The sequence below is a fragment of the Bubalus kerabau genome, chromosome 4, assembly GCF_029407905.1.
Source record: "Bubalus kerabau isolate K-KA32 ecotype Philippines breed swamp buffalo chromosome 4, PCC_UOA_SB_1v2, whole genome shotgun sequence".
NCBI lineage: Eukaryota > Metazoa > Chordata > Mammalia > Artiodactyla > Bovidae > Bubalus > Bubalus kerabau.
Window position 1 is genome coordinate 158,231,248 of NC_073627.1, and position 27,747 is coordinate 158,258,994.

The window sequence follows — 27,747 nt, forward strand, 5'->3', positions numbered from 1 at the left end:
AACACATAATGAATGATCTGACAGTACATCTTTATTTTGTGGCAAAATGAAAAGACTTTTATGCCTTTTCTTTGGAAATTATTTTTCTGAGTCACTAGTTTTACAATTAAAGGTTCTCTGCAAAGGAATTTTTAGAATAAAGAATTTTGCCTATAAATCACTTTCAGATTGCTAACACTAAATTGAGTAATGAAATTGCAAGAATTTTACATTTTTAGGCATACATGTACATATTTATTGGATTTTACAGAGCTTTAGTGCCCTTTTTGTTTATTTCTTATATATTCTCATGGACTGTTAAATAACTCGTCAGCCCTAGGAATTGGGCCTAAAGGCCTCAATGTATAAAACAGCCCTGCTTTCTTTAGAGGTTCAAAGTGGTAATAATACCACTTATAATAGCTTTATTATCACTCCAGTCATGGTCTCTGACATGAGATGCCCTTTGTTTCCCCCCCCAAATGCTGATAAAACATCTCAGCAATTTCCATATTTCCCTCTGTTAGGTACTAAACAGCAACAGGTTTGTCCCCTTGTGCTAAAATGTGGCCTTTATCCTTAGTGAAGAAAGAGCTTCATCAGCTCAAAAATTCTAATGTCCTAGGGCCTCTGCTTTCAATCCTTTAAAATTAATGGTTCTCCCCCTCGTCTGTCTCCATCCCCTGCTCCCTCCCACCTTGGAGGGGAATAACTGGCAATGTCTAGAGGCATTTTAAGATGTTACAGTATTTGAGGAGGAGGGTTGCTACCATTGGCATCTTGTAGGTAGAGGCCAGGGATTTAACTAAACATCTAATGATGCTCAGGACAGCCCCTCACAACAGAGAATTATGAAGCCCACAATATTATTCAACAGTGACGGGGTTGAGAAACACTGTCCTGAATCAGTGTGGCCTCAGAGTGCAGAATTCTTGGGGTTACTCATAAAAATACCTTTTTGGTGGCCTTGTTGTTACCTGTTTGTATTTTAGACTTTTGTTTTAGTGAACTCAATAAATTCATATCATCCTAACTTTGAAGGGAATCACCATAGCATTTTGAGCAAACTTAGCTTAATATTCTGTATAAAAAAAAGCAAGATCTATCATCCCTAAAATCATAGACTCTGAGCTGCTGAGAAGAACCTCAGGCTGTGACTTTGGCCACTGAAAATATTGGATTCACACCAAGGCTGTGCAGAAGCTCCAATGAATCATGGGGACTCTTTCTCAAGGGCATTTTTGTTCCTTGCTGTTGATACTTTATTTGACTGGTCACCTGGAGCTAACTTTGCATAACGTAGAAATTGGTGAGGTTTATCTTCATCTATATATGACTGTGCTTCATCCATATCCATTCTGAGTCTCACTGAAACAGATTCTTTATAATCAGCCTTTATTTGTGCATTTGTCCTGGATTGACTAAGAATTGTTACACTTCTCATGAGCAAAAGGGAATTACATGGAAAATCCAGTGGAAACACATGAGATGTCATTGACTCCTTTATTGGACAGGTCTGATTTTTAATGTCCTTACCTCCTAGAAATGAAGAGCTCTCAGTTAATTAGTAGGAAACAGTAGTCTGTCAATATTCTCTTTTTTCCCCATGTTCCTATCTGATATATAAATGGACCAACCTTATATTTCTTATCCTTGAGGTCTTCTAACTTCTGAGTTTGTGCATAAAATTCTACATATACATAAGCAAATTTTGGTAACACCTTGAATGTTTTCATACATTTGAGCTGGTGGTGTTTTTATCTTCGCAAACATATGTTAAGTCAACTTATATCTTTGGAGCCTTAGCTCTTGCTGTTCCCGTTAGCTAAAAATACTTCATTTGTCCTCCTCTGATAGGGGAGCAGCTACCTTTATTTTAAACAACATAAATAGCCTTCTCCTCTAAGAAACTTTTCCTTAACTTTCTCCCAACGAGGACTATCTCATTACTTTTGTGGACTCTAAGCAATTTTGCCTTTGTGGACCCCTTTCTCTATTAAAATTAAAATTTATATTTTACAGTTGAATTAGTGTAAAACTGAATTTAATAATACATTAAATATTTTTGTACCTAACCTAAACACTTATTATTTTAAAAGAAATTAAACATTTTCATAGGCTCCTAAAAGTATTGTGGGTCCCAGTGTATCTACTCTGCCAATTGGATAACTCCCTGACCTCCAGAGTTAGAATTGGTCATCCATCCTGCCGTTATCCCTCTTATAACTGATTGAAAAATATATAAACAAATATAACAGCTTTTTCTTGATGACTATTAGCCCCTTAAATATGGAGTGTTTGGTTAATTCATTACTTCTAGTTGTGCCTAATGGGATACCAGGCATGAATTAGGGACTCACAAATAAACAAACAAATGTTGCTATTCTGATATTTTGAAACCTTGGGCACAAAAAGACTCAAATTCATGAGGACACAGCAGGGCTGGGCTACATGAGAACTTTGGTCCCTGCCGTTGCAGTGCTCCTTTAAAAAGACTTCTAATGACTTCTTCTGAAAGGATGGGGTAAGATGTACTTTCCCCATTCCTCCCACTAAATCAACCAAAAATCTTGAATGTTACATGTAAACAGACAAAGCTCGGAGGAAGGAATGGTGGACTGGTGGAGGCTTCACGTAAGAACTAGCACAATATTGAGTTCCCAGGATTTCTTTTTGCCTCGTATCTCAGACTGGATATCAGAGAAGCTAGCAAACTGGGATACTGATACTCTCAGATGAAACAGCCCCAAGAAAAGCTGCTGCTTTTCTAGCCAAAGCACTGGGAAAAGGGCAGCCTAGCAGTGCAGAAAACTTTTAGAAAATAACCCTTTGACTATATACAAAACCACAGAAAAAAACTGCAGTCCTACCTCTGTCTCTATCAGCAAAAGCTATGCAGAGACCCTGGACTTCTGCCCTTGCCAGGCTATAAGCAGACTCCTCCAAACTTCTGCTGGGGTTATATCAGAGAAGGCCAAGTAGGGAGCCAAGACTTTAATTCACACTGGCCAACAATAAGTAGGCCCCCACCCCTGTTCCGGTGTCAGGGGAGAACATGGGAGGAGCCTAGACTTCAACCGCCATTAGGCGGTAATGAGGCACCCCTACTTCCTCCTCACTGGAGTGGTATCAGAGTGGGCCTAGTGGAAATTCAGTTTTACCGTTACACAGCATTAGCAAAACCACAGGGTCAGTGGAGGCCGTGTGGGGAGCAATAAAGAGGTACATACCCCCTCCCAGCCCTGGTGGTATCAGTGGGCCTTACTGAGGAGCCTGAACTCACCTCTTGCCTAGTGAACGGGGCCACTCACCAACTAGCTATCACAGGGGGCCAGGGAGAGGACCTGGACTTCCACCTTCATGTGGCAGTAACAAGGTGACATCCCTGTATCTACTGGAGGAGTGTCAGAGGAGGTATAAAAAGACATAGGCTTTCAACAGGATCTTTAGTCTTATAATGTAACAACCCAAGATCAATAAAAAATCACTCTGCATACCAAGAACCAAGAAAATGGCAAACTGAATAAGAACAGATCATTAACAGACACCTAAGTCTAGTCAAGGCTATGGTTTTTCCGGTGGTCATGTATGGATGTGAGAGTTGGACTGTGAAGAAAGCTGAGCACCGAAGAATTGATGCTTTTGAACTGTGGTGTTGGAGAAGACTCTTGAGAGTCCCTTGGACTGCAAGGAGATCCAATCAGTCCATTCTAAAGGAGATCAGTCCTGGGTATTCTTTGGAAGGAATGATGCTAAAGCTGAAACTCTAGTACTTTGGCCACCTCATGTGAAGAGTTGACTCACTGGAAAAGACTCTGATGCTGGGAGGGATTGGGGGCGGGAGGAGAAGGGGACGACAGAGGATGAGATGGCTGGATGGCATCACCGACTCGATGGACGTGAGTTTGAGTGAACTCAGGGAGTTGGTGATAGACAGGGAGGCCTGGTGTGCTGCGATTCATGGGGTCGCAAAGAGTCGGACACGACTGAGCTACTGAACTGAACTGAACTGAAAACAAGATGATATAGAATTGTCTGACAAAAATTTAAGTGGCCATCATAAAAATGCTTTAATAAATAATTGTAGACATGCTTGAAACAAATGAAAAAATAGTCTCAGCGAAGAAAGAGTTTCAGCAAAGGAATAGAAAATATAAAGAAAAATCAAATGGAAATTTTAGAATAAGAAATATAACAACTAAAATAAACTCAGTGGATGGACTTGGCTCAGCACCATATGGGGATGATAGAGGAAAGAATTAGTGAACTTGAGAACAGAATAAGAGAAAATACCCCATCTGAACAACAGAGAGAAAATAGACTGGGGTGGGGATGGGGTAATAAGAGTCTCCTGGACATGATGGATGGACTGCAACAAAAGATCTAATATTCATGTCACTGGAGTCCCAGAGGAGATGAGAGAGTGGATTAAAAAAGTATTCCAGGAATAATGGCTGAAAATTTCCCCAGACTTGGGAAAAACCTAAACTGATAGATTTAAATATTAAGAAATCTCTAAGCAGGGATAAACCTAAAGGAATCCATACCAAGGCACATTAATAGTCAGAAGACCAAATATATTCTGGTAAGAGACTTGTGTCCAAAATATACAAAGAACGCTTTTATCTTGAAAATATTTAAATCTTTTGTGTTTTTATGATTTGGTTATTTTACAGAAGAAGATAGAATAATGGGCAATAAGCACCTGAAAGGATGCTCAATATCATTTGTTATTTACAAAATGAAAACCACAATGAGCTATTATCCCACACACACTAGAATGACAATGAGAAATGAAAATCAACACAAGATGTTCTTAACATCACTGGATAATGATAATATTGGATACAACCTAACGCTGGATACAGCAAAAATTAGAAACAGCCTACATTTCCACCAGTTGGTAAAGGCTCTATATCCATACAATGGAATAGATTCAGTAATAAAAAGGAAAAATTACTGATATGTGAACTATGACATGAATAAACTTCAAAAACATGCTTTTGTTTTGCATAAGAATCCAGATCAAGAGACCACATATTATATGATTCTATTTATTTGAAATATCCAGAAAAAGCAAATCTGTAGAGACAGAGAGTAGATTAGTGACTAGCTGGACTGGAGAGGGGTGAGTGAGGTGATGATGGGAATGAGAATTCTTTGGGGGTGAAGGAAAAAGTGCTAAAATTGTTTTGTGTTCATCATTGTACCACTTGGTACATTTACTAAAATATCATTGAATTGTACACTTGAAATGGGTGAATTATATGTGAAAGAAACCCCATTATAGTTACTAATTATGTATAATACACATACATAGATACATATATGTGTGTATATATGTGTGTGTGTATATAGTCTTCATACATGTATAAAAAGCTAGGTTGTGTTTTGAACCAGAAGAGTGAAGAGAAAGGTGAATTTTATGTGATATCCCAAAGCTTGTGTTGTACTCTCCATTTCATTGCTATTTTTTATGAATTGTATGGAGAGGCCATCTGAAATACTGGGTGTGTCTGATGCCTTTGTTTTTCTGGTGCCCCTACCTACTTCAAGGTGATTAAAAACTTAATTTACTTTTCAGATATAAGGCACTGTATTTAGTTGATACTAACAGCAGGACTCATCTAAATCATAAATACTAACATATCACAACATTATTAATTGGCTATATTCCAGGATAAAATAAAAAGTTAAAATCATAAATACTAATAAATGAATTCTAAGATATTTGGGTTAAATAAGGGTAAAATGAAACCAATACATGGTTGCCAAATCAACTCAAATGTGTTCTATTTATGAGTTTCTTTCTAATTGTAAAAAATATTATTTATTCCTAAATTATGAAATAGAATGGTAAAAGATTTATTATGAGTATTTTATAACAGATAATATCCAATTTTAATAGAAACATTTTCATAAAGAGAAAGAAATGTTTTTTAAAGTTTTATCTTGGAAAAAAAGTAAGAATGGGCATAAAGACAGAGTTAAGTTAAAAAATATTAATTCATGACCTTTAAGAAAAAATGCAGTCGGCCAGTTGCATGGGCCAGTAGTCCCTGTACCACTTTTCTTGCCACGGTCCATAAGAACTATGGGAAGTCTGACACAGAAACAGAACAGACAAAAAATAATTCTCAGGAGCAGGTACCTGAAACATATTAAGTATTGCTTGAATAGAGAATGAAAGGTTTGGTGGAAAATTCTTTTTATCAGGCCATGGAAGTTTCAGAAAAGCCTGGAATTTCTATTTCGTTGTTGTTATTAAGAAGAACCAAAATTAACTGATCTTCTAATACACAACTATTTTCAGTTCAAAGTAGGACAGAGAATTCTAACAAATATTTGAAATAATCTGCTGTTGCCCAACTACACCATTCTTACAGGAGAAAGTTTATGGTGTCAATGTTTTGTGTTTAGAACAGAGAGAGAGAGAGAGACATGGCTGAGGGAACCCAGTGAGAGGGATCAGTGATGTATTAATCCATAGTGAATAGCACTGTGTAGTCAAGGGAGCAAGGGCAAAGAGTGGTCAAGAAAGGAAGTCGGGGATTAGTGCCTCAGTCCTAAATGTCAGCTCCAAAGGAAGAGGCAAAAGCAAAAATGAACAAATCCTTAGACTGCGAACTGCAAGGATCAGGCACAGAAGAGATTCATGCAGAATGGACAGTAACAAATGTGTTGTAGCAAAAATTGCATTTGCGGCACGAGCACAATCTGCTGGGTTCAGGCACTGTGCAGCACCAGGCAATTAAAACTCTGTTCACTATATCTGTGTGCACAGGGGCTCCCTGCTTGGTCATTTAGGCTCAGAGACTGTTTATGGTTAGTAAACCTCAGTCTCTTTTCTCTGGACTTATAATTAATCTGATTTGACTGTGCTGTAGATCAGTATTTTGCCTTGTTTGTACACAGCTTGCTTATCTAAAGGGCAGCTGATATTTTTATGTGCATACCTAAGGGACTTCTAAACATATGGTTCTTACACCATGCCATCTATTTCTATTTCAGCCTGGACAGTTTTAGACGGTACAGCCTTGCTACATGTAAGAAATGGCTGTAGGAAACAACACTCAACGAAGTTATTCCATCATCCCGTGTTTTATATTTGTTGAGGTAGGTGTATTTATTTACCTTTACAGAAAAACTGGAATTGTAGCAGTTTCATGCTGAGAACTTGGATTATTTTATAAAATTATTTACTCTTATGATTGATAATGAAATTTTTATAGCAGAAACATTGGTAAAGAATAAGTTATGCAACGTGTTTCTTAAATAGGAAGCCATAGGACAAGAAGCTTCATCTATGGGGTCCAAAATAATTGTGTCTTACTAGATTTCTTTTATTTTCAGTGGTGATTTGAATATACTGTTAATTATGAATGCAACATTTTGATTAAATTGTTTCTTTAAAAAATCAATATCATTATTTCAAGAATAAAATAAACAAGGTTTATAGATGATGTTATTGACCTTTGGCCTTGGATCCAATATAAAGAAGAAAATTTCTTAGAGTTGACTATCTTCACTGGGCATTTTTTTTTTACTGGGATATTGAGAACTTATATAGTGTGCAATTTTTTGGGTTTTAAATGATTTTGTTGAGATGCCTCAACTTTGAGCCAGTAAACAATTTCTCCAGTGTCTTTTGGTTAAACTTCTTGTCATCCTTTCCCCACTGTACCTCCCTTTCCATAATGTTTGCTATAGAAGAGACAAAGACATGAAAATTTTAGGTAATTTGGAATAATATGATGAAAAAAGCTACTCCAGGTTTTCACAAAATAAGGTATTGATTTGCCAGAGATGATATTATTTTTGCCTTCTTCAAGAGAAAGGGCATCTAACACATTGGTTTTTATCCAGAAAATTGTGTTTAAAATATGATGATGTGAAAAGCTGAAAAGTAAATGTCCTGAGTTTCCTTTCTGGTAACAGCTTGCATAGTCTCTCCATCCTAAGGATCGGCTGTAGCATGTTCTTACATCGTCAGGCAGGGGATCTTTTTGGCTTTGAGTATGGGAGGAATATGCATGTTGATCTGTTTTATCGCCTGTATCACTTGAGTTAAACCATTACTGATGCTGGCAAAAATGTACTTTCAGTGCATGTGCTGTTTAACCGTAACCTATGAATCAATGAAATGTTTGGGTTTTTTTTTTTATCTTCTAGCTCTTGAAATAACTGTAGCTGTCTATATAGTCAGTTGAATGATTTTGATAATATTATCTGCACCAACTAATAATGTTTGGCTGATCCTCAAGTTTCACTTTATAGATATCCCTTGGTAGTTTAGATGGGCAAATATTACTTGATGATTTATTTTCTGGTGATATCTGTGAACCTATTTGTATTGCAAAACCAGGTGGAAATAGAGATTACATTGGGACAGAAGTGTTGATATAAGTTAAGATACTCAGACTCAAGTATATCTTTGAAAGGGTAAACAAAGAACTCATCTTTGAAAGGGTAAACAAGGAACTCATCTTAAAACACAGCATATATTCTTAATACTCTTAACTTGCCATACAAGGTCAAAAATAACTCCTTTCAGACAATAACTCTATATTATATCTATTGTGGGTTTCTAGTTGCTGTTGTTCATATTGAAATTGTGATGAATAAAAAGGAGTCCTTTCTCCCACTGATCATGGGAAAAGGATAGAAGTGTTTGACACTATGTTTTTCGATGTTAAAACCCTGACTCTTTTGTCACAACAAAAATAAAATTTTAAAGTGATCTTGCCTGGAGAATCCCAGGGAAGGGAGAGCCTGGTAGGCTGCCGTTTATGGGGTTGCACAGAGTTGGACACGACTGAAGTGACTTAGCAGCAGCAGCAGAGGAGATTTAGAATAAGTCATCTGTCATCATCCTTATCCTCCTGGCTCAGTTTAGTTTAGTCATTCAGTCGTGTCTGACTCTTTGCGGCCCCATGAACCACAGCACGCCACACCTCCCTGTCCATCACCAACTCCCGGAGTCCACCCAAACCCATGTCCATCCTCCTGATAGCAGTTTTATTTTAAATTTTCTTAAAAGTTGAACAGGAACCAAACCTTAAAGTAAGTGGCTGAATTTATTGTCTGGAAGCTCTGTGTCTAAAGATTGTCAGGCCTCTAGTCTGTGAATGATGAACTTGACAAGTAGAGCAAACCATAGAAGACATCAATTAATCTTTCTATGCCTTAACCTGACACTAAATATAAGTCTAAAAATCTTGGAAAGGAAAGATAGTTTATTCTTTATCTTGCTGTATTATTGTTCTTACTTTGCATAGAAGTTTAAGACATATCAGTGACTTCTCTGAAACAAGGAGGAGAAAGAAAAAAGAGGACATGAAGTATCAATAGAATAAAGTAGAAACTGAAAGGGAAAGAGGTGAAAAGTGGCTTTCATGATTCTCGCATATTTCATTCATTAAATGCTTTTTGTTATAAACACCCCATGTTTGTTGCTGCACTATTTATAATAATCAAGGTATAGAAACAACCTCAGTGTCTGACAGTAGATTAATGGATAATGCAATTGTGGTTTGTAGATATATGTGTGTGTGGTATATATATATATATAATTTCCTCCCCCAATGGAGTATTATTCAGCCATCAAAAAGAATTAAGATACTGTCATTTATGACAGCATATATGGATCCCAAGGGCATTATGCTAAGTGAAACCAGTCAAAGACAAATACTTTATGATTGTTGAATCTAAATATGTGGAATACATATGTGGAATTTAAAAAGGAAAATAAAAGTTCATAAATACAGAGCAGATTTGTGGTTTCCAGATGTGGGGGCACAGTGAGGAGGAGAGAAATGGGTGGAGGGAGTCAAAATGTTAAAAAAAAAAATAAGTTTCATCTGAGATTGGGCAACAAAATTTTGAGTAAGATCCAATGGGAACAAAAGAAATGAAATAAAGGAAAATACTTATTGTTTACCTACATTATTCCAGGTATTATAATAGGGATATCAGAAAACTTGATCAAAAGTATAACTTGGTAAAAATGTCAACATGATCAATAAGTATCTTTCCACTGTTGTTTTTTAATTATGAAGTAATTCAAACAGAGAAAATAATATAGCCAGACATCACTGTACTACCATCAAGACCAAATCTTAAAATTTGCTACATATGCTTCAGATATTTTTTTCATGGACTGTAAAATATTCCAGATATGGCTGAAGTCCTACTGTTCTAGACACAGAAGTAACTACAGTTGAACCTAAACATTGTGAATTTGGACTGTACAATTCCACTTATATGCAGATGTTTTTCAATAGTAAATACTACAGTACTAAGAGCCCATGGTTGATTGAATCTGTGGATGTGGAGGAACCTTGGATATGGAGGGCTGACTATAAGTTATACATGGATTAACCCCTGCATTGCTCAAGGGTCAGTTGTTTGTATGTGAAGTTAGAGGCTTTATTCTCCTGCATAATTCTTATACGTATTTTCATATTTTCCCTACATGTCTACATATTTGTAAATTATATTTTAGGGAGAGTTTAGATAAATGATCATATTGAACCTACTTTTTGCAACTTAACTTTTCATTGAACATTATGTTTCTGAGTTTATTCAGATTGGCAAGTCATTCTTTTAATTATTGCCTTTTATCCCATTATGTGAATATATATCAATACCTACTGAAGGATGGTTTGGTTGATTCTTTCTTATTTTTTTTAACGCTTTATACCCTTACAGCTTTTTATTTTTTTGCAGAAAGTATCCTTATTTCTGTCTCTGTATGCAGGTGTACAAGGGCTTTCCTTGGATTGACACCTAGCACTGGAATGACGAGAGATAATTACATTTTCCTGTTTTGTTTCTTCATTATAGAAACAATATTGGTATTTTTCTACCAGTTTTCTTGGAAAAACTTTGCTAAACTTTATTATTAGTTTTACTGGTGTCTGTATATTTCTTACATATTTTTTCAGACAGTTATATCACCTGAAGGTATTGAACCCAGGCTCCCTGCATTGGGAGTGTGGAGTCCTAGCCACTGGACCACCAGGGATGTCCCTGAATTTACTGATATTTAATCCTCCCATATGTTGAATCTGCCATCTCTAGCTCATAGTGGATTGTTTCTTTATAATTATTTTTAGCTCATTTTTGGCAGAGCTAAAATTCTTCTATAATAATTCATGTGGGTCTTAGGTTTTAAGAGTATTTCTTTGGGAAGATTTTATATGCATGTTTCTCTTGGGTTTATGTTTCTATATTCATTAGTCAAATTTTCATAATTTCACAGTATTATTAATCAAAGTTCATCTTCCTTGTAGTCTCCCTTTGCCAGCAGGTGGATTTACACAGAACACTGTCTCTGAAGTGTCAAAAGCACGCTTTCAGGAATTCTGACTTTTACACAGGAGTCTCAGTTCCAACTCAGGTCCTTAGAATGTCTTATCCTCATGGGCATTAAAACCCAAACCTTCTTACTGAGACTGCCATGTACCCCTTTCTCTATTCCCGTTTAGGTTCACCGTGTCATCACTTTACTCAGTTACCACTCCTGCCTTCAGTACCCTTTTGGATTCAGCTCATCCATGAATTAAAAAGAAAGAAAAAGGCTGACCATCATTTGTAGGTGTTTGTGGTGGAACCTTTGCATGACTATTTTGTTCCATGAATGCGTTCACTCATTCAGCACTTATATTTTTAGTGCTTATTTTTCTTCCCCAAGTCATTATGTGTTTTTCCCTTTTTCGCATACTTGACATACTAACTGGCTTTCTGTAACTTGAATCTCATCGAGGTTTTTTGCAGGTCTGTGGTTATTGGGCCATGTTTAACATGTGTAGGGGATGGAGGATGGGGATGAGAGACACACAGAGATCTCATGTGTATTTTCTTGATGATCTTAACTCTATGAGCATAAAATTTTATTTGTGGTAGTTGGTGAGGAGAATAGATGCCAACCAGCCTCTAAAATTCAAACTTGCTGATACAGTAGGAGCTTGTCTGAGACCCACCCAGAAGGCTGAAACAGTGGTAGAGAGGCTGACAAAGCAGCATGCAGCAGGAACTATCTCACGGTGCTAACATGTCAGGAGAGCATTGCTTTAGGTAATCCTTGAATGTCACAAACCAAAATGAAGGGTTAAGATATTGCTGGAGAGAGAGCTAAGTCTCTAGATTAGGAGAGTATCTAGAGAAAGTAATGGGCTGAAAGGAGGGAATTAACAGTGGGAGGACAGCAGAATAGATTGAGAAGTATGATATGCAGTGGGCAATGCAGGTAGTGCCAGAAACCAAGCCCTTGAATGTTAGAAATTCAGAAAAACGTCTCAAGTACATCTTCCAGCTAATCCTTAAAATGTAGCTTTCCATGCTGGCTAAAGCCTGTTAAATGGAAAGCCCTTGACAAGAAAATAATGACTTGATTGACCAGAATACAAACTTTTCTGTCACCAATGAGAGGGAACTTCAGAATCACTAAAAATCGAATATGGTCCACAATAGTCCTTCTGGCCGGCTTTTGGCTCTTTGCTCATCTTGTTCTAGTACTGCAAGTAGTAGAGCAACTGCTGAACTAGACAAAAGCTTAGAAAAGTCAGAGGCAGCAGGGAGAGCAGTAGTTTTCCAGCCTGTAACATGAGGACACAGGGGACACCTACTTCCCATCCTCATTTTTATTCCTTGAACTCAATAATATTAATTTTTGGTGAGGATAAACGTACAACAAAGTAGCTTCCAAAAAGTGATCAAAATAATCAAATATTCTTTGTGATTTTTATTCTTAGTCCCTGTTTCTCTCTCTCCCTCTGCCTTCCCTACCTCCCTCTCTGCCTTTTAGTCCATTTCTGATCCCTTTTTCTTTGTCATTTTAGCAATACCTCTCATGCTTGAGGATCTAAAATGGAGAATCTCTCTGAAGGGAAAACACACTGAAATTTGTGACTGAAGTATAATTTTTCCATAAAAATAAGAACACAAGTTGTTTGAGATCTCCCATGTCCCCCAAATCAATACCTAACTCAGTTTTTGCAAATTACTTAGGGCTGAAATACCCTTTTTGCAAATCTTTCCAGGTATCAGTGGACACCTCTTGAGACAGTTTCACTGCATGCTCTATAAACTTGTGAAAAATTCAGTCAAATCTTTTTCAAACATATTTGTGCTAACAGCAAAACTCTAAATGGAACTTAGCTTCCTTGGCAGACAGTATTAAGTATCAGGAGTTGGACATAATGAATGTAATCATTGCTTGATACGTACAAACGTGACAGTTTTATCATTTTGATGGTTTCTTGTACTTGCAGTGGTTACTGCCTTTTCTTGACAACTCATTTTTCTCAGCTGGAATCTACTGGGTGATTGTCATAAATCCCAGACTGAAGATAAATACTCTCATGAAGTTCTGGAAGAACTTGACTCTGAGTGTCTTTCTCCAGGGCCAGATGTTAAGGAGTTTCCCCTCGTCATTTCTGGACAATGAGTACCATTTCAATGTCTCGCTTGTTTCACGTCCCTCCGATTTTAAAGGAAGGGTTGCTTGGCTTTGCTTTCTGCTGTATACTTGGCAGGTGCAAAGATTTAGCAGCTGTGATTGCCTTGTTTCTGAGTCTTAAATTGCATTTATATTTAAGTCACATTGAGATCTTTTTCTCCTTAAAAAAATCAAACTGCTGGTTCTTATAAGGAGAAAGTATCAAAGCTTATCCTCGTACAGAGTAAAGTAGAACAAGAAAATAACTTGATGTCAGAAGCAGTGAATTTGAGTCCTGGCTCTGCCATTTACTGCTTCTATAAACCTGGGCTCCTTCTTTGGCCCTCAGTTGCTTCATCTTTGAAGTGGAAATAAAAATAACTTCTTCCTGAACACTTTTGAGAAATGAGGTAATGCATCTGAAAGTGCTGGTCAAGTAATAAGTGGTTAAAAAGTGTTAGCACAAAAATAATTTAAAATAAGTTCTACCCACTATAAAGCAGAAAAAAACACCCAGCAAAGATGAAAAATAAAACTAACTAAACATACACATACACAAACACTAAAACCCTGACAATCAGGGAGGAAGTCTGGCAGTTGAATCCCCAAATATGCTGGGTTTAGGGGTATAATGTTTTTAGAATATTTTGAGATGTTATTGGATGTGGTGTTTTAAAAGCAATGAACAATCCGTGGTCTTTGTAACAATTGCAGTGATAAATGCACATTATAAAGTACTTTCCCATGCTTTTCCTTATTTCATCATTATTTTGACTAGTGTTTGCAGTACTGGGGTAAAAGGACAATGCCAATCTTTATGTATCTATTTTTCATAGTATCAAAATAACAATATTGATTTTAAAAATTAAATATGGTTACCATCACCCTTTATCCTTGTCATCAGATGCCCTTCCCAATGAATGAAGTCTCCTCTGTTCTTCAGCATTGAGTCTCTCCAAGGTGAATATTTTGGGATCAAGGTCCGCGTTAAATCTTCATGAGGGGAAAGGAAGTTAGGAATAAAAAAATGAATCTGGCTCCAGAGGACAAAAGATCGAGAGGAAGAAATATAGTTCTGGGGAAAATCAGATGGTTGGACTCCAAGACCAACTAGGAACTGGGCCTGAGACCCTCCCAGCCCCTTCTTTCTCTGACCCCCTTACCATACCCTCCTCCTGTTTTCCTTACTGGTCTACTCCTCCTCCCACCCACCCAAACTAATGAAAAGCCCAATCTAACTCCAGAGGAGGGGGAGTTATAAATCTCCAAGAAATATAAGAAAAGATGAACAAACTCACTGGTTATCTAAAAGTGATAATGATGATAACTATACCATGAAGGAATTTTGAATAGAGCAGGGATGAGGTCAGAATGAGAGCAGCTTTGCTCTTGTCAACATTTTAATGAAATATATAACTCTCTGCATGCATCTCATGATGTAAGTTAGTCAGATTTCAGATTTTTTGAAAATCCCCTTGTGTGTTATACTATTGTGCTCAGTTGCTAAGTTTTGTCGGACTCTGTGCAACTCCATGGACTATAGCCCACCAAGCTCCTCTGTCCATGGGATTTTCCAGGCAGGAGTACTAGAGTGGGTTGCCATTTCCTTCTCCAGGGGATCTTCCTGACTCAAGGATCGAACCCTCATCTTCTGCATCTCCTGCATTGGCAGACCAATTCTTTACCACTGAGCCACCTGGGAATCCCATTATACCACTAAATATATCATATTTGACATTTGCATGGTGTTCTGTTATAAAACTGGAGTCCTGAAAAACATCAATAGGAAAATATTGACTTTTTTCAATATAAATATGTCTTTTAAAATTTCAAAATGAAGAAACAGACACAGAGAAGTTAACTGGCTTACTCAAGGCCACACAGACAATAGGTGTTAAGCTTGGGATTTTAATTCATTATACCTTCATATCTTATTTTCACTGCATATATGTAGGCATGATAATCATTGGCCTCCTGGTCACATGGAAGGAGGGAACTTTCTCCTCTGGAGAAAATAACTTAGGGTAACGAAGTCCTTTCAGAGGCCAGAATCCAAACATAGAAATGTTGGAGTGTGAATTTCCCTTTCTACAAGCTTCCGTGCTTTAAAACGAGTATTGTTATGTTTGCTGCTGCTGCTAAGTCCCTTCAGTCGTGTCTGACTCTGTGCAACCCATAGATGGCAGCCCACCAGGCTCCCCCGTCCCTGGGATTCTCCAAGCAAGAACATTGGACTGGGTTGCCATCTCCTTCTCCAATGCATGAAAGTGAAAAGTGAAAGTGAAGTTGCTCAGTCGTGTCCAACTCTTCGCAACCCCATGGACTGCAGCCTACCAGGCTCCTCTGTCCATGGGGTTCTCCAGGCAAGAGTACTGGAGTGGGGTGACAGCACCTTCTCCGATTGTTATGTTTGCTGCTGCTGCTGCTAAGTCGCTTCAGTCGTGTCTGACTCTGTGCGACCCCATAGACGGCAGCCCACCAGGCTCCCCTGTCCCTGGGACTCCCCAGGTAAGAACACTGGAGTGGGTTGCCATTTCCTTCTCCAATGCGTGAAAGTGAAAAGTGAAAGTGAAGTCGCTCAGTCGTGTCCGACTCCTAGCGACCCCATGGACTGCAGCCTACCAGGTTCCTCCGTCCATGGGATTTTCCAGGCAAAAGTACTGGAGTGGGGTGCCATTGCCTTCTCCGATTGTTATGTTTAAATCCAGGTAAATCTTAACTATCTAGAACTCTTTCAAAGTAGGGCATTTAAAAAATTTTGCTATTGGATTATAGTTGATTTAAAATTTTGTATTACTTCCTGCTGTACAGCAAAGTGCCATTCAGTGGTGATTACTGCAACTTTGTAAGTGCCATTCAGTCCTGGTTACTGTAACTTTGTACCATAGTCTAAAGTTAGGGAGCCTGACTGCTCCAGCTCCATTTTGTTTTTCAGGATTGCTTTGACTATTCAGGGTTTTTTTTTGATTCCATACAAATTGTAAAATTTTCTGTCCTAAGTCTGTGAAAAATGTCATTGGCAATTTAAAAGGAATTACATTGAATCTGAGGGTTGCTTTGGGTAGTAAAGTCATTTTCCAATCCAAGAGCATGGTATATCCCTCCATCTGTTGGTGTTGTCTTTGATTTCTTTCATCAGTTGCTTATAGTTTTTTGTATACAGGTCCTTTGCCTCATTAAGTAGGTTTATTCCTAAATATTTTATTCTTCTTGTTGCAGTGGAATATGAGTTTATTTCCTTAATTTTTCTTTCTGATATTTTGTCATTTAGTGTATAGGAATGCAAGAGATTTCTATGTATCAATTTTGTATCCTGCAACATTACCAAATTCATTGATGAGCTATAGTAGTTTTTGGTTAGCATCTTTAGGATTTTCTGTGTATATTATTATGTCCTCTGCAAACAGTGACAGTTTTACTTCTTTTTTTCAAGTTTGGATTTATTTTTTTCTTCTTTGCTGTGACTAGGACTTCCAAAACTATGTTGAATAAAAGTGGCAAGAGTGAACACCCTTTCTTTTCCCTGCTCTTAATGTTTTCAGTTTTTCACTGTTGAGTATGATGTTTGCTTGGGTTTGTTGTATATGGTCCTTATTATGTTGAGGTAAATTCCATATATGCACACTTTCTGGAGAGTTTATTATAAATTAGTGTCGAGTTTTGTCAAAAGCTTTTTCTGCATCTATTGAGATGATCATCTAGATTTTGTTCTTCAGTTTGTTAATATGACATATCACATTAATTGCTTTGAATAAATGAAAGAATCCTTGCATCCCTGAGATAAATGTCACTTGATCACACTGTATGATCCTTTTAATGTGTTGTATTCAGTTTGCTAGTATTTTGTTGAGGATTTTTGTGTCTGTGTTCATCAGTGGTACTGGCCTGTAATTTTCTGTTTTGTGATATATTTGTCTGATTTTTGTATCAGAGTGATGGTGGCCTTATAGAATGAGCTTGGGAGTGTTCCTTCCTCTGAAATTTTTTGGATGAGTTTCAGAAGGGTAGGCATTAACTCTTTAAATGTTTGATAGAATTCACCTGTGAAGTCATCGTTTCCTGCACTTTTATTTGTTGGAAATTTTCCATCATGATTTCAATTTCAGTACTTGTGTTTGGTCTGTTCATATTTTCTATTTCTTCCTGGTTCAGTGTTAGAAGGTTATACCTTTCTAAGAATTTGTCCATTTCTTCTAGGTGTGCAGTTGCTTATAATAGTCTCTTATTCTTTGAATTTCTGTGGTGTAAGTTGTAATTTTTCCTTTTTCATTTCTAATTTTATTGACTCGAGTCCTCTCTCTTTTTCTTAATGAGTCTGGCTAAAGATTTATCGATTTTGTTTATCTTCACAAAGAACTAGCTTTTAGTTTCATTGATCTTTGCTATTATTTTCTTCATCTCTATTTCATTTCTTTCTGCTCTGATCTTTGATTTCTTTCCCTCTACTCACTTTGGGTTTTGTTTGTTCTTCTTTCTCTAATTGCTTTAGGTGTAGGGTTATGTTGTTTATTTGGGATTTTTGTAGTAAGATTGTACTGCTGTAAACTTTCCTCTTAGAACTGCTTTTGCTGTGTCCCATAAGTTTTGGATCATTATGTTTTCATTGTTATTTACCTCTAAATACTTTTTTATTTCCTCTTTGATTTCTTCAGTGATCCATTGGTTGTTTAGTAATATATTCTTTAGCCTCCATGTGTTTCTGCTTTTTACAGTTTTTTCCTGTAATTTATTTCTAATCTCATAGTGTGTGGTCAGAAAAGCTGTTTGATATGATTTCAGTTTTCTTAAATTTACTGAGACTTGGTTTGTGGACCAAGATGTGATCTATCCTGGAGAATTTTTCATGTACACTTGAGCAGAAAGTGTTTTCTGCTGCTTTTGGATAAAATGCTCTATAAATATCAATTTAGTCTATCAAGTCTAATGTGTCATTTAAGGCTTGTGTTTCCTTATTATATTCTGTCTGGATGATCTGTCCATTGGTGTAAGTGGAGTGTTAAAGTCCCCCACTAATATTGTGTTACTGTTGATTTCCCCTTTTATGACTGTTAGCATTTGCCTTATGTATGGAGGTGCTCCTATGTTGGGAACATATATGTTTATAATTGTTATGTCTTCTTGGATTGATCCCTTGATCATTATGTAGTGTCTTTCCTTGTCTGTCTCTTATACCAGTCTTTATTTTAAAATCTATTTTGTCTGATTTGAGTACTGATACTCTAGCTTTCTTTTGGTTTCCATTTACATGGAATATCTTTTTTCCATCCTTTTACAAAGTAGGGCATTTATTTGGAGGTTTAAGTTAGCTGATAATAATCAGAAAACCCTTTGACTTTAATAACGGCTGTTAAATAATTTTCTTTTAAACTTGTGTTTTGAATGATCAGAAGCATACTCTACATAATAGAAAATAGTATCTTTCAAGTACTCAGCTATATAAAACCTTAAATGTTGGCATTATGTGGTTCCGATTTAAAATAATAATAAGACATCACTGATACAGTTGAAGCTCCCATGTACTCTTCCTTTACGGGATCCCATTTACTTCTTTGTCTCTCCAGAGGCAACCACTAAGCTGAATTTGTTGGATATAGTTTTCTAAGCTTTGAACACTTTTATAATATGTGTTCACTTTGTGCCTTAGTAAGTTAGAAAGGCTGAACAATTATATTTCTTTTTTAATGTTAAAGTACTTGATCATGAGTTGTGTTTACATGCTGTTCTGTTATAGGTGTAGATATTTAGGAGATTGAACCAAACACATAATGTCCATGGCTTTATATGATAGGTTGGCATTTTAAAATAATCCCAGCTAAAATTGACTCTAACAGTCAGTGTGGGATAGGTTTTGGCACAATAACAAACAGTTATTGTGGTTAACACACAAGCTGATTTCTCACACTGCAGATTCTTTGTGGTTGGTAGGTGGGTTCTGCCCATCCCAGTCACTGAGACCTTTCCTATTGGAAGCATCAGCTCAACACATTTCCATGATCACTTTGGCAAACCAGAGCAAACATGGACATTCACAACATAGACTCCAAAGCTTCATATATATAGTTCCGACAAGCTTCTTACGTATAGTTAATATCGGTCACTTCCGCCCACATTTCAGCAGCCCAAGCAAGAGAACTGCGGCCATGTCCAAGTTTAAACAGGGTGGGGAAGTACATCCTACAAATGTATCTGAGAGAGAGAGAGATGCTTTGTAGCCTAAATGACCACCACAATGCCCTTGTGATTTCTTCCTTCCCACTAAAAGTTATGTTCCAAATTGTTCGGGTAGTAAGCTTTACTTAGCCATGTTCTGTTTAATAGTGACATTTGCATGTGTTTGCTGAGTTCTTTTGTCAAATGATTTATGCAGTTGATGTGACCGATAGGGACAGTTTCCTGTCACTGGTGTGTTTAAGTAGAGACCGATTTGCCAAGCGGTGGGAGACTGAAGAGAAGACGTCAGTACCACACTGTGCTGTGCTTTGTCGCTCAGTCATGTCTGACTTTTTGCAACCCCAGGGACTGTAGCCGCTGGGCTCCTCTGTCCACAGGGATTCCCCAGGCAAGAATACTGGAGTGGGTTGCCATGCCCTCCTCCAGGGGATCTTCCCAACCCAGGGATCAAACTCAGGTCTCCCACATTGCAGGTGGATTCTTTACCATCTGAGCCACCAGGGAAGCCCAAGAATACTGGAGGGATAGCTTATCCCTTTTGCAGGGGATCTTCCCAACACAGGAATCAAACCAGGGTCTCCTGCATTGCAGGTAGATTCTTTACCAGCTGAGCTACCAGGGAAGCCCCTCAATACCAAACTAGTAACCCTTATTCCCTTATGACCCGGAGTCCCTGCCCTAGTGAGACCATCCAAAGATGATAGTCCTAGTGGGAACCATCCACACGCAAGTACAATTTCCAATGTTTTGCCCAAGAATGCTTTCCTTAATTCATCCACCTACTTTGTGGAGTTTCCAGACCACTTTATTCCCATATGGTATACCATGTGGTAACATGTTCCTTACCAGCTTCGCTGATAATTGACATAGCACCTTAAAGCAATCATCCTTCGTAATGTTGAATGAATGCACCAGTACTCTGATCCTCATAGAATTTTATATGCTGCCTCTATAGGTCATGAGCCCAATCAAGCCAAAATAATAGCAGAGTCTGGAATTAACATGTTACATTTTTTAAGAACTATAAAAGCATCTTGTCCTACTGCAGTGTATTATTTTGCACAGGGTACAGGTGAATTCATTCTTTACTTTGTGATGCCTTTTTTCTTTTATAAAACCCTTTAAATATAATTTGAAGCAGTCTAAGCTGTCATTGGGATGTGTGGCTGGCCAAACTCTTTGCATTTCTCTTGAATCCTAATTCTAAGATTATATCAAGGCTAATTTTTAAGCCAATACAATGTTATGATCATTTATTCTAAAAACAAAACCAAACCCCTTGAATTTGAATCTATTTCACATCATATAAAAGTCTAATTTATAGGAATGCTAAAATAGCAATCTGTAGGGAGAAGCAGCTTGGCACTGTGTCCCAAGATCTTCAAGATTTTGTATTCCCCTTTTTACCCCAAAAGCACAATCTGCTTTTGTTTTTAATTGAAGCATAGTTGATTTACAGTGTTGTATTAATTTCCCCTGCAGAGCAAAGGGATTCAGTTGCACATATGTACATTCCATTATGGTTTATCACAGGATGTTGAATATATTATAGTTCCCTGTGCTATACAGTAGGACCTTGTATATCCATTCTATATATGCTAATTTGCATCTGCTAACCTTAAACTCCCACCACTCCATGCATTTCCCACCTCTCCTCCTACTTGGCAATCACAAATCTGTTCTTACTGTCTATTGCTCACACATGATCACAGAGGATTCCAGCAGCTCCCTAATCTTCCCCAGTTAAGCCTGGAATTGATACCCAATGCTTGTGAAGCAGTCTCTGGGCTCTTGTTACCCAGAGAATTTTGTTGATCAGCTCCAGCCATACATATCTATTTTCTCAAGCAAAGAAGCCACATAAAGGTGCCTCAGCCCTGCCACTGCTGGCTTTGCTGTCATGGGGAATGCTAAAATCTCAGCCATGGGTGGGTGTGGGGGTTAGTCATTCGGTCATGTCCAACTCTTTGCAACCCCATGGACTGTAGCCCTCTAGGCTCTTCTGTCCATGGATGGGTAGCCATTCCATTCTCTGGGGAATCTTCCCAACCCATGGTTTGAACCCAGGTCTCCTGCATTGCTGAGAGAGGGCATCAGAGGGCAGACAGACTGAAACCACAATCACAGAAAACTATCAGTCTGATCACATGGACCATGGCCTTATCTAATTCAGTGAAACTAAGCTATGCCATGTGGGGCCACCCAAGATGGACGGGTCATGGTGGAGAGGTCTGACAGAATGTGGTCCACTGGAAAAGGGAACGGCAAACCACTTCAGTATTCTTGCCTTGAGAACACCATGAACAGTATGAATTTAAAAATAAAATAAAATTAAAAAAAAAAAAAAGATAAGACACTGAAAGATGAACTCCTCAAGTCAGTAGGTACCCAATATGCTACTCAGTGGAGAAATAACTCCTCATTTGAAAAGACCCTGATGCCGGGAAAGATTGAGAGCAGGAGGAGAAGGGGACAACAGAGGATGAGATGGTTGGATGGCGTCACCGACTCAATGGACATGAGTTTGGGTAAACTCTGGGAGTTGGTGATGGACAGAGAGGCCTGGCGTGCTGCGGTTCATGGGCTCGCAAAGAGTCAGACACAACTGAGCGACTGAACTGAACTGAATTGAACTCTTGCATTGCAGGCAGATTCTTTACCATCTGAGCTACCTTTGTCTCTGTGGAGGATAGAAAAGAAATTCTGTTCCCAACTCAATGTCTCACTTCATTACCAGAGCATCAGGAGGCTCTGATGTGTCTTTACAACCTTCTGTTCACAGGACTCAGATGTGAATCTGTGTACTCATGGAAGAATCAATGCCTAAAACAGATACATTTGTCTCCTCTATTTGCATTTTTCCTTCCCCCTTTTCCATGCAAATTAGCTCAAAAAATAACATTTTGTAGGCCATCAGCTGCATTAACTTCTCAGACATGCTGGGTGTGTTCAGGTCATGGCAGTAGATATTGTAGCCTGCCAGCCAGATAACCTCTCCATTCAAGTTCTGCAGCACAGCTGTAAAATGTGATGCCATTTTGGAAATATGGATATGTAGCTATATAACTAGAAAGAAAAGTATGTGCAAAAGCCAGTGTTTGCCTCCGGATATTGGTATTAAAAGTACATTTTTTTTTTTTTTTGCATAGAACTTAATTACTTTTTCTATCAGAAAAAAATAACTTCCTTTTAAGAGTACACTTCCTTTTAAGTGACTTTAAGAGTCACTGATGGGTGTAGTATGAAATATGAAAATACTGTTGTTTAAAGGTGGAACCCGGCTATTTCTTCTGTAGCTTGACAACTCCTTCACAAAAAATCTGAAGTCTCATTCACTTCTCAATATAGAATTAATTGAAACAATAGTGAAGGTTGCTGTTTCTAACACTGGATTTTTTTTTTTTTTTACAATACATACTATGTGTTTATCACTAATAAGAGTGTTGGGAGTATCAGTGTAAATATTTATAATCATGCTTCAATTGTCAGTTTCGTTTAGAAAAACATATTTGAGAAACTATTTGAGTGCTCTGGATTCTTCTCTGCTTATAGATTGGTATATTAGATTGTTCATTATATAAGAGAATAATTGTTCTTATTTTTAGTTTTAAAACTACTGTCTTTTCTACACATATTTGTGCAACTGTATTTTTCTACTCAACTGGCAGCTCTGGCCCGAGTGCCTACAGTGGTGTCTGCTTTGTGCCTGTACTGTGAGTGGGGTAAAGAATCCTTGTTCCCCTCCTGCCCCTAGACACTTACCAGCATCAAAAACTTCTCTCCTCACAGTTAAGAATAAAGGCTCTTAGTGATAAATGGGGCCCTAGATCATTGTGCAGATATCTCTTGTTTCAGATAAAATAATTGAGATTCAGAGAGGTTTAGTGACTTATCAGAACTCACATAGCTGATTATTAACCGAGTTGGCAACCAAAACCTGTAACTCTTGACCCAGTCATAATCAATAGCAAATGAAATTAATTGTTCATAGCCAAATAATTTCAAAAGCAGAAATATAAAAAGCATTTCCAAATATGTACATCAAGAACAACTGTATAATATATAATGTGTTATATCTCAGTCTGCTTAATGTAATATTAGGAGGAGCCTTCAAAAGTATTAGATCCCAAGGCCTATGGAGATTCCATAACAGCTCTGACTCACCTTCTAAGGGGCCAGGAAGGCATCCTAGAAGAAGTTTATTTAGAGCAGTACTTGAGGACTAGTGAGTCTTCATGCAAGTGAAGGAGGAGGAGGGGTCTTCCAGGACAGAGAGACAGCGTGGCATGGGCCAAGAACTAAGGATCTACAGAGAACTTGAAAAGCTGAAAGAGTTTTCAGTAAGGCTGGAGCTTAAAGGGTAAAACAGGGATTAGTGACAGAGAAGAGGCCAGGTCATGAGTTGCCTTACAGGCCATAGTAAGCAATGTATTCAACCTCAAGTCTTTGGGAAATCAGGATGCTCCTGGATATTTTCAAGTTTATGAAAATGAAAAAATGTATTAGTCTCTCAGTTGTGTCTGGCTCTTTGTGACCCCATGGACTGTAGCCCACCAGGCTCCTCTGTCCATGGAATTTTCCAGGCAAGAATACTAGAGTGTACCAGTAGCCATTCCCATCTCCAGGGGATCTTCCCGACCTAGGGATTGAATGCAAGTCTCTTGCATCACAGGTGGATTCTTTACCATCTGAGTCAAGTTTATACACTACCTGATAAAATGAGATGTCAGCAAGAAGTGGTGATGAGAACCTAGAGCTGAGGATAGGAGACATGAGCTCAGGTTTGCACTGCATACAATATATACCATCTCTCCCCAGATGGCAGAATATCATTCTTAGAGAGGTGAACAAGTGTCAAGGTCCTAGGGCCCTCATTGCCGACTCTCCATAATATCAGACAGATGAGAAGAATGTGAAAGGAATGATACTTTATCAAAAAAAAATCTGAGCATAGCGAACTGTTTTTAGAAGTACCATGTCACCTTTTATTATAACCTAGGAAATTGTGAAAAAGATGGTGTCAACAGTTGGTCTGGCTTTGACGATTCCCAAAGCTGAACAGGTATATATGCAGGCTCCCTGTAACAAAGGCTTAAAGATATTTTTTTCCTAAGAATCCTGACCAACGTACGTAGGTACAACGATGTCATTTTCTGTTTCAATAACCCCTTTTCTTATTTCCTCCCTCCATTCACGCCTGTTCATCACATCATCTTGTTGGAAAAGCATGATCACGCCAGAATAAGGGTATCTGACAATTTTGCTCCTGACCCATAATCAGATGGATGAATCTATATTTAAAGTGATTTTCCAGAATTAGACTTGCAAAGTGCTAACCCATTCACATACTCTCATTACATTCCCTTCATGAGCAACAGCTTATATTTGAGAAAATGAGACATAGGAAAGTAAGAGCCATCTGTGGTCGAGTTAGGATTTTTTTCCTCCAAGACAGCGGTGAGCACACATGGGGGTGAACTCATGGCGTTTGGTGTCACTTTTTCACACAGTGGTCCAGGGACCACCTGCTCTGAAACAGTTAGATGCTTGCTGAGATTCAGGTTGCTAAATCTAATCACTGATCTTATTCAGTATGGAGGTGGGGGGCTAGAGATATGTATTTTTCTCCATTTGTAGGTCATTATGCCCAGTAAAGTGGACTAAGCTGATCAATAAAGCAGTTCACTGTGAACATGGTGTAGCAGATGCAGGCAACACTCTGCTCTGCCCATTTTTCTCAGCCTGAGGCATTTGCAAACAGTCCTGAAGAGACATACAGGTTTTTCTATCTTGTCCCCATAGGCTATTCTCTAGCTGTAGAAATGTGCTAGGCCTGACAAGTTGAGGAGGCCGTGATTGCTAGGGGGTTACACCCAGTTCCCCTTGACCAATGAAGAAGCCATGATGGTGGATAAACTGTCTACCTTCTTCACTCCTCAGTGGGACTATTCTGAAAGGAGTTTGATATCTCTGAGAGCTTCCCAGCAAGATTGAATGCCAGTTGCCCCTAGTGGTAACCTGCTCACTAATGCACTGTTACTGTCTCTCTCCTCCCTTCCTTGTCTCCCTTACCCTTCCCTCGGGTGTTTCCCAGATCACTTCACAAATAAATGAGTTGTACCCACATCACTGTCCACGTTGAAGGGGGAACCCAGACTAAGGCAGATAATACACTGTATGTGGAGTGGAAAAACTGTATTACAGCCAAATTAGGGAATGAGATTTGAAGAATGGAGGGTAAAAATTTTTTAAGGAATTTGATAAAGGAAATTTTATTAAATCCACCCAATCAAAATGGAGTCAGTTCAAGCTGTTGTATTTTTCACACTGTTCTCTATTATTTCCTTCTATGAAATCTGATGTGTTCAACAACCTTCCCAAAGTATCCTCATTATTTTATATTAAATCCTTCAACTTTTTCTTGAAAATATTCAGATTTTTCTGGAGATAAATATTAATTCTGTATATGCTAGATGGAATTTAGATAACTTAGGAATCAATTTTCCATTGATAATAGACAAAAGAATGCTTAGCCAAAAAAAAAAAAAAGAAGAAGTATTTTAAAGACTCATTTTCCCTGAAACTATGTGTTATTTGACCTGAACAATTGAGGACACGATTGTTCAAACTCATTTTTGCACGTCCTAAGGCAAACACATTGGAGCTGAACTTTGGTGTGCTTTTTTTCCAGCCCTAAAGGATGGCGGCATGGTGTTTTGGAAGAAGCATGGGTTTGTGGGTCTGACAAAATAGCTGTAATACCTTACTAATCATCTCCCAGTTGCAGTTTTCAATTTGTTACAGGGTAGTAATAATAATAATACTAGTAATACCGACTTCACTAGGTTGTTTTGCAGATTACATAGTGTTTTTAAGGTGCCTGGCCCATGGAAAGTAGATGCTTACTACTCATTAGCTCACCAGACAGCCCAGCTAGAACCTCACACCATGAACAAGCCAGTATTTGTCAGCTCAGGAATGTCCTCAAGGTTTCTTATCACCTACTTCTATTCAGCTTGCTCTGTTCCATCATTCTTATTCAGTAACTGTCCTGGGCTGAAGGAGGGTTATTTATAGGATTCTGTGTAGCCAGTGTCTGCGGCTGCGGCCTGCAAACATTTGTCTGACTGGCAGAGTCACCAGCTCGAGTGCAAACCCAAATGGCTAACTTGTCAAGCTAATGACATACACAAAATTTAACTGTTTAATTTGTTTGCCGTCCATGGAAATTAATCTATTTGGACAGAACTGAATGAAAAGACAGATAGTTCTGACACTTTTCAAACACAAGATGCAAAATAGCCAATTAATCTTGTCCAGCCAGTCTGGGGGTCTATGTACCTACCCTTGTCTCTAAAGAACAAGCCTGGGTTGTATGAAATATTTCTCTTTAGATTGGTCATTCAAGCATGCATTGTAAGGGATGACAAATTCTGTGAAATGTATTAATATTTCCAAGTGAAATCAGTACCTTGATTGTTTCTTTGATGTATGTAATCTTACTACTTAGGTTGTTTGATGCCTTTCTGCCATAGGGTACTTTGTGCTGAGTTCTTAAGGGCTTCCCTGGTGGCTCAGAGGGTAAAGCATCTGCCTGCAATGTGGGAGACCTGGGTTCAATCCCTGGGTTGGGAAGATCCCCTGGAGAAGGAATTGCAACCCACTCCAGTATTCTTGACTGGAGAATACCATGGACAGAGCAGCCTGATAGGCTACAGTCCACCGGGTCGCAAAGAGTCGGACACAACTGAGTGACTTCACTTCACTTCACTTAATGGCAAACTCCACTTTTCATGGTGAGAATCTTGCATTAGTGAACATATGTTTATTGTACATTTCCCCAGTATCCTTCCAAAGTAGACTGTCATCACTGGTCTTAACCTTTGTGGTTATGTTCCTAGAGGTCTTAACTTTGAGAGCTAGGATGGTATCTGCTTGCTCTTCATATCTCTGATACCTATTATATAAAAATGATTTGTACAAAGAGATTGTCTTTTCTCCACTGTATAGTCTTGCCTCCTTTGTCAAAGATAAGGTGTCCATAGTTGGTGGGTTTATCTCTGGGCTTTCCATTTTGTTCCATTGATCTATATTTCTGTCTTTGTGCCAGTGCCATACTGTCTTGATGACTGTGGCTTTGTGGTAGAGCCTGAAGT

General features: G+C 38.2%; 1 protein-coding gene across 5 annotated transcripts in view; it reads left to right on the forward strand.

Annotated features, from left to right (window-relative positions):
• The window catches only part of PLPPR1 (phospholipid phosphatase related 1), a 201,405-nt gene that overhangs the window by 43,790 nt on the left and 129,868 nt on the right, over window positions 1-27,747 (forward strand). For all 5 annotated transcript variants that reach the window (XR_008713819.1, XR_008713817.1, XR_008713818.1 and 2 more), the window contains one exon: window positions 6,991-7,095. Coding sequence is in view for 1 of the 5 variants with exons in the window: in XM_055579171.1 (XP_055435146.1) it covers window positions 7,033-7,095 (63 nt within the window). In the remaining 4 variants the exon portion in view is untranslated. The remainder of the gene's footprint in view (window positions 1-6,990; window positions 7,096-27,747) is intronic.